Source organism: Malania oleifera, chromosome 3 (assembly GCF_029873635.1).
Source record: "Malania oleifera isolate guangnan ecotype guangnan chromosome 3, ASM2987363v1, whole genome shotgun sequence".
Taxonomy (NCBI): Eukaryota; Viridiplantae; Streptophyta; class Magnoliopsida; order Santalales; family Ximeniaceae; genus Malania; species Malania oleifera.
In genome coordinates, this window is record NC_080419.1 from 112,158,918 (window position 1) to 112,167,225 (window position 8,308).

At 32.0% G+C, this 8,308-nt stretch overlaps 1 protein-coding gene across 2 annotated transcripts; it reads left to right on the forward strand.

Moving 5' to 3' along the window:
• Nucleotides 1-1,045: 1,045 nt before the first annotated feature.
• LOC131151098 (serine/arginine-rich splicing factor RSZ22-like) lies at nucleotides 1,046-8,103 on the forward strand. 2 transcript variants are annotated; one of them, XM_058102295.1, is made up of 6 exons: nucleotides 1,046-1,252; nucleotides 2,274-2,370; nucleotides 4,792-4,880; nucleotides 5,829-6,042; nucleotides 6,773-6,886; nucleotides 7,802-8,103. In XM_058102295.1, exons 2-6 carry the CDS (start codon nucleotides 2,282-2,284, stop codon nucleotides 7,836-7,838), a joined length of 543 nt encoding a protein of 180 aa, XP_057958278.1. In that variant the 5' UTR covers nucleotides 1,046-1,252; nucleotides 2,274-2,281; the 3' UTR covers nucleotides 7,839-8,103. The 2 variants fall into 2 exon arrangements, with proteins under 2 accessions (XP_057958278.1, XP_057958279.1); XM_058102296.1 differs by having other exon boundaries at nucleotides 1,077-1,252; nucleotides 7,008-8,103.
• The last annotated feature ends 205 nt before the right edge of the window (nucleotides 8,104-8,308 follow it).

The following is an 8,308-nucleotide window of genomic DNA, read 5'->3' on the forward strand; positions in this document are numbered from 1 at the left end:
CTATTTTAAAATTATTTCCTTCCTCTTTAGACCCATGTGAGCCCCCTAAACTCCTCGTTTATCCACATTGATTCCATTAAATTATTTTAAAAATATTTTTGAAAATCTTTTCTTTTGTTATTAGATCAAATTTAAGAATTCCAACATTAATGAATTATATTTAATAATTTTTTCAAAAATAATCCCAACTCAATAACTTTCCATCACTCCCTTTCTCAATACTTTTCAATTACAAAATTAATTCAAATTATTAGTCCCTACTTTCTTTATTATTTATTTATATTTACATCTACTAAATATATAGAATTGATTTTAATTTATATTGTTTAAAAATATTAATATATATATATATATATATATTGTGTTACATTTCTATTTAAATGCATTATATACATTAAAATTAGCATAAATAATTGGAAATATTTTTAAAAGATTCAATATAACTGATATAATTTCTCTCTATTAAAATAATAGAATTAATTTTAATTAATATTATTCAAAAATATAGGTATATTGTGTTACATTTCTGTTTACATATCTCATATACATTAAAATAAAAATAAGTGATTTTTTTTTAACTTTCCATATGTTATAAAATAAAATATTTAAATTTTATTTAAATTTAACATTTTAAATCCTTATTCATTATTATTATGATTTTTTTCTATATTTTATTTTTCTCAATTAATTTTACAATTAAATTGAACCAGCACAAATAAATTTATATCGTTTGTACATGTCCATGATATTTTTAAGGTTTTAGGTATTGCATGCGGTTTTTATAAATATTATATTATTCATATGAATTTATTAATATTTGTTAATTCATGCCAAACAAATTATATAGAATAATATGTTAAATTATAATATTATTGTCAAAACTAATTATCGAAATACATATATATGACAATTCATTTCATTAAAAATATATAAAAAGGTTATACGTAAATACTGTTAGTATAAAAGTACTTATTTACTTAAAATAAGTACCATAAATATATCTATTTTTTTTTTTTTAAAGTGCTAATGCTTCCAGGGTAAAAGTATAGAACAAACGTTATATTTTGGCGCACCACGGTACGCCCCCACAGACGCATTTACTATTTTGCCTACAAACAATAAGGCGAACGTAGTAGCGACAGTCTATGCTAGGGTTTCCGCCTTCCCATCAGAGATTCAGAAGCCTTTCTAGGGTTTCTCTCCCCCCCTCTCTCTCTCGTCTCCTTCGAATTCGTTCTCTCTTTTTCTACAGGTTCAGCTCTCGCTCTCTCGCTTCCTCTCTATCTCTCTCTTTCCTGGTTTTGATTTGTTATGAAGATATTTTTGATCCGTCTATTTTTAGTTAATGGTGCCTAGAAATGGGTCGGATTTATGAAATTCTTTTATGTTTATACACGCGCTTTCGTATATGCGTACGCATGTTTTTACAGAATTGCAGGACATCATTTCTTTGAAAGCAGTTATAGTCTGTAAAATTCGCGTGTGCAATCGTCTGGAACTTCTTGAGGTTCGGAATGATGGCTGAAGAAATAGATTTCTGGTCTAGTATTTATTTGACATAGTTACTTGGTTTGCTTTCGAATAAAAATTTTGCCAGTGACAAAATAAGTTGGGCTTTTGCACAGATTGAGTCCCTAGCGAACTGAAGAAACAGAACATGTTTTTCCTGAAGTTTGTGATGGAATAATCATTTAGATGGTGAGATCTGTGAGAGACTAGTATTTTGTAGAGAAAGTGTTTTTCCCAAGAAAAACGGTAATTTCAGAAAAATTTTCTGGGCTATTATTTATTCCAATGATGTATTAACTAAAAGAAAAACATAGTTTCTCCAAGCATATTTGGTTGGCGGAAATTTCCTACAGGTAAATCTTGAACGATTTCTTCCATACAAGCCACCCGCAATGGGTATTTATAAGGTTCATTGAGGAAAACTTATCATTCATTCCTTACAGTTCTAAAAAAAGCTTACATGGAATTTAATGATAGTAATGAGTTGCATCCTTCACAGTTTCTTTGTTTTTTTGTCCATTTTGTTATATTGGTAATAGATGATGTAGAATATCTGATTCTGAGCTATTTGCTGTTGATTATAGAAGTTTTGTTCTGCAATGTCAGTGTATGGGTTGTATGATACTTTTCATCCGTGTACGATATGAATGTCAAGTTTTGCTGGATTATGATATTATTTTTCATTTTTTTAATAGAAATGATTGTATATTACTCGGTACTCATATTGTACTTCTGAGTTTAATTTCTACCATTATGTTTGGCAGATATAAAAATGTCACGTGTATATGTGGGAAATTTGGATCCAAGGGTTACTGAGCGAGAGCTTGAAGATGAATTTCGCGTGTATGGCGTTATTCGAAGGTAAGAAAATTATATAAATTTGTTCCCTCAAAGCAATTAGTTACTTTCTAGGTTTATATAAAAAAACTAATCTTTAACAAACTATGTTTTGAAACATTTTTTTTTTTTTTTCTCCGATTGGGCCTGTTGGGCATGGGCTACACAATGGGGTAGCCCATCCTGCACCCCATGCCCCCACCTCCCCAATGTTTGAACATGAGGCATCTGACATGGATATAAGAATGTTTGATGCTCAAGCAGTTCAGCTTTCACTTTTTGAGTGTTTTTTCCAAAAATTTTCCCAACTCGGCTACTCTCTGGCTTTGTGATAAAATGTATTGACCCATTTGTCTAGGAAGGTAAATGTTATTTCCTTTACAGTGTGATTATGGAACACATTCTCAATTTTCTGGTTTTTTAGGGCCTTTTTGGCATTGTTGTTGTTTTCTGTTTCTCTACAATGAAGAAACATATTAAATTATTCATTTTATACAATTTTAAATTAAAATAAAGATTAAATGGTCATATGAATGTAAATATAATTAAAATAAAAAATTACATATATTTCAAAAAATAATAATAAAGCTAATTACAATATATTTTCACTATTTTTCAATTGTCATGTCCGATAAAATTTTTATTATAAAGTAAAATTTGAAAGTAAAACAATTAAGTAAAATAATTATAATAATTTTTATTTTTATTATAGTAATTTTGTAATGTTTATTATTTGTAATTTTATTATTTTAATCATATTTTTGTAATATTATTTGATTTAAAGATGAAAATGAATATTTTTTAATTAATTTTTTTAATTTGTATTAGTTTTATAAATGTTAATCAAACAGGTTGCTGGTTTCTGATTTTTAGGTTTTGTTTCTAGTTTTTGGTTTTCGTTTCTCTAGTTTTTGACAGTGATACCAAATGGCCCCTTAGGTTGTGAATCTGATTTTTCCTAATTTCTATTCGAGTTAGTGGCTAAAGAACCACGTATTTTGTGATTATATTAGTTTTCCTCCCTATTCTGCGGTTGAATTCCTAAAATGCTTCACTAACTGCTCCTCTATGTTTAAAAAACAAATGAGGATGCAATAGTAAAAATAAAAAGTTATTCTTTTAAAAGTGAATTACATCCTGAATCAATTTTGTGAAGTTTCAAAATGATTCTATAACAGGTGCTCTCATATTTTAATATATAAAAAGTAAATGAATATGAGTGCAACTGTAAAATTAAAAAATGCAGTTATTTTAAATTCAATAATAGAGAATTTGGAGCTGTGGAGCATGAACAGTGTGTGCCCACTGCTACTGATTATAATGTTTGTCCTTTTGCTTTTATTTTCCCATATATTTTTAGTTGCTTCTTGGATAGAGGTTTCTGCTGGTGAAGTCATTTGATTTTGAAATTCATGCACATGTCTATTCTTTATTGGAGCTTTCTGCATTGAAGCCCCTGTTTTTTTCACAAAAGTCCCCCTCGGCCCTGCCAGAAGGGAAAAATAATACATTGAGAGGAGGAAAAAACAGAAGTTTTGTTGATACATTGTGCATTTGAGAATTGGTTCTGGATTGAAAATGAGGGTAGCAACTAAGGGCTATAGTTCTACATGAGCATACTTCTATTCATATTTATAATTGGTGTACAATTTATACCTTTAATTTTCTCTTGGTATTTGTGTTGTTTGGTGACCATTTTATCATATTGAGGGCATTTTCATTTGCTTCTCCAGTCCCCTCCACAGAAAACCCAAAATGAATTTTTTTTCCAAAAGAATAAAATAACAATAGAAAATGCTAACCAGACAATGTTTTTGTTTTTAATATTTTCATTTTTTGAGATTTTTTGCTGATGTTTTAGCTGTTCCTGGCAGTTGTTTTGACTCCGAAAATCTTTAGTTGGAAATTGCTTTAGATCTATGTTCTAAACTGCTGGTGTAGAATCTTTATTGTTTGTTTGTTCCATTGTGGAAGAGTTTGGTTGCTTTAAGTTTCTGGATTGTATTTTTGTTTCCTTTGTTTTTCATCATTTGCTTGCTAAAATATCATTATGATTTTGAGTGTTTGTTGTGTTGCTATACCTTTGTTGCTAACTGGGTTTTTATTCAAAGTTATTATTATTATTTGGTTTTGATAAGTATTTATTTCTGAATTGGTTTGGCTGAGTTAGTACTATAATAATTTGAACTTTGATATATGGAGGCTGTAATGGGTGAAGTACTTTGTTTTTGATTGTCCTAATTATTTTGATGTTTGCTTGCCAAATTCTCTGGGTTATTTTAAATTATAAAATGTTATGACCCTTCATTTGATATTATGATATGACCCTGTCAACCCCAACCCCCCTATCAATGCTGCATAGATCCTGATTTTAATAACCTTGCTATAAGTCCAACTTTTTATTTTCAATATGGTCATTGGCTTTCCTGAATGTTTTTTACGCAGTGTTTGGGTTGCCCGAAGGCCACCAGGTTATGCTTTTGTTGATTTTGATGACCGCAGAGACGCTCAAGATGCAATTCGTGATTTAAATGGTATGTTTTTTTTTTTGTTTTAAGATTTCAGTTGCTCCAATTGACATCATTTTCCTCATCCTTTGAGCTTTGAGTTGATGATTTATATCTTCCGAGCTTCCTTTCTTCAATTTTTCTGGCAACATTGTTTATACAATATTTTAACTGTAAAATATATACAAACATACACATGGTATACTGTTATGCTATGACTTGGATACAGGGATAAGAAAAAATCTTCAAATATAGTTTATGATATGCTAGGAATGTTCTATTTAACATTATGCGAAATATTAAATTTTTAATATTTTATATATCATAATAAACAAAAAATAAAATAAAAATACATTTACATTTCTAATGATCAATTAATGACTTTTTTAAATTTAAATAAATTTTAATCTTATTATTTTGGGGAATTTCTATGATCATTGGTTAATCATCACCGGATATTATGTCGTATGCTGTGTTATGTTTATGTATCTTCTATTGGCCTTGATGCTCATAGTTTGTTATAATATGATGTAATATGTGTTATTGACATGGCTATTTGGATGTTTCCAGATGTTCTGGAATTTTGAAATCTTAATATAATTCCTGACATGTTATGGTTTATGGACTATGTTTGTACATGTCTTGGATGTATTTTAGTCAGATAATTGATGCACTATTGTTGGTGTATGAGTAGGGAGTGGTTTTATATATTTTTAAATTTTAATGGTTATTTTCTATTCTTTTTTCAGCAGCTAACTGTTTCTTGTTTGCCTCTTCTTTCTACCTCCCTCCACCTCCCACACACACACTCACTCACTCACTCACTCTACAAAAGAAAAAATATACTAGAAACACATAGTGTGGACAAAATGAATCAACGGTGTTGCTACATGCAATGAAGCATCTCTATCTTGAGTTTCTAAATTTTTTTGAGTCACGAAAGTTTTAATTAGTTCTTTTCTACACTTGGTCCAGGTAAAAATGGCTGGAGAGTTGAGCTTTCTCATAACTCTAGAGGTGGAGGTGGTGGCCGTGGAGGGGGTCGTGGCCGTTCTGGTGGTTCTGATTTGAAGTGCTACGAGTGTGGTGAGCCTGGTCATTTTGCCCGTGAATGCCGTCTGCGTGTTGGTTCAGGAAGACGCCGCAGTCGCAGTCCTAGGTACCGGAGGAGCCCAAGCTATGGTCGTAGGTAAGTCTCTGAGTAGATAATCATTGTAATCTACACGTGCCTTTCAATAGCCATCATAGTAGCTTTATACCTTTACTCAACTGCTGTCATCAATAAATGTTCAGCTTAGGCTGGTCTTGGTAGGTTCAATATTAAGGCTTCATTTGGCCCTCTGTAGCTTTTAGTCCGAACTTATGAGAGGAATTGATGGGAAGGAGCTGATTGAGATTGTTGTAAAGATTGTTTCTTCCCCTTGTGAAAATGAGCTGTTAGAAAGATAAAGCTGATCCTGACAGTTCAGTAAAAAAGTTGTAAGGTGCTTGAAAATTTTTAAAATGAATGGATATGCATTTTAAGGAAATGCAATTAATGCATTGTTAAATTTTGTAATATTTGAAAAAAAAATTAATGACACCAATGGAATAGAAAAATATGTTGTTAAAAAAAGAGAAAGCATTTAGCTTGCAAAAAGCTTCAAGTACATTACAGTTCCCCAAAAAATATAGAAAAAAATTTTTAAAAGCCAAAAACTCTTTATAAAATGCAGTATACCCAATTTTCACTTTTTCAAAAGAAGTTGAGCCAAGAAAGGGAGAGCCGAATTCATCGTATACATGACAGCTGTCTGATAGTCATGAGGATTATTTCAATTTTGTAACTTTATTGGAACATATTATTTTCATTATCTAATTTGGTTGGAATTGATTTTATTTTGATCACTCTGCTTATTCTTCATTGCTTTGATCCACAGGAGCTACAGTCCTCGTGGGCGATCTCCAAGACGCCGCAGTTACAGTCCTCGTGGTCGCAGCTATAGCAGGTCGCCTCCATTCCGTGGACGTGATGAGCTGCCATATGCCAATGGGTAAAGTTTCCTCTGCTAGTTCATTTTTTCTTTTTGTTTTTCTTTTTTTGAAAATAGCTTGTAGAAGCTCTTATGTTTGAAAGATTTTAAAACCTTCCACCTAAAGCTTGGTGGTGAACAGGCTGGGAGGACGAGCTTACCGTTAGATGATTCCCATCACGGTTGCATGCTTCAACTTTTTCTCCAATTGTGGTGAAGGTTTGGTTTAGACCATTATTATCTGGTCAACTTGCCAGGATATATATTATTTTATTTTCAGATAGATAGCTAGTTTTGCAAAAATAAACAGTCATTTGTTACAGGGGTAATTCTGGTTTAAGCAGGTTTATGGAAGGGAATGGATTAAAGTTTCTGCTCTTTCTGTCTGCTGCATGATTCTGTATTTAAATGTGGAAAAGCAGGCTGGCAGCTGTTATACTGCTGGACCATCTATCTATAAGGTTACTTAATGGTCAGAAGCTAGCAGTGCACCCAGGAAACTGTAAAAGTGGGGCGGGTGTTTTTGTTAGATAAATGGGGTTTAAAAGACTAAATAATGGTTTACACTATAAGAAACTGAAATGAGCTTGGAGCATCTTTCGAGAGATAAGTTCAAGGAGAGTTTATGATTGCCAAGTCTCAAAATTCTTTATGATTGTGTGCGTGCATCCCATCCATTTGGTTTCAATGGTTCATAAAGTTCAACTAAAATGAGTAGATTCTGACCATGACCCTAGCATTTGTAGATGCTGGCTTGCCTGCATCCACCCACCTTGTTGCATCATCGGTTACTAGTAAGATTGGACGGGTCATTTGCTTGATAATCGGGTCACATATAGGAATGAACATTTGGGAGGTTTTTTGTGCATTTAATGAAAATTTATTTACCATTTTAATCTATTACATTTTGACATTAGGTTTTTGCTGCATTTTCAGAAATGGTATCAGGGATCGACGCCGCAGTAGGAGTTGAGTTTGGCGAAGGCAAAGTTGGTTGCTTTATTTAGAAGATACTGGCATTTAGTGTGTTTAGAATGCTTGGACTTCATTACAAGTTAGTTAAAATTGGGCGACGCCCGCAGCCTCGACTCTTGAGCTTGGATAAGTTTTCTTCTGACTTCGTTAAGTTTCTTTTTTTTTTTTTTACTCCCTATTCTAAATAGTTGTAGTTTCCTTAAATGCAAAAGGATCTTCAGGTAATTATAATATATTTATTAAATGTGATGAATGCTGCTAAAGGGATCTGCCTTTTTTTTTCCTCCCCTTTTCTGTCCTTGTTGAGGTGTCTACTGGTCCTGCTTCATTGGTTTTCTGCATCTACACTTCCTGTGGTTTCGTCCCTTGCTGCCCTGCCATGGGATCTTCAATTTTGATTTTTGTGGGTCCCAGCCAGCTACAATAGATGCTTCTGTGTGTGTGAATCTCTTGCTGTGATGCGCTCCT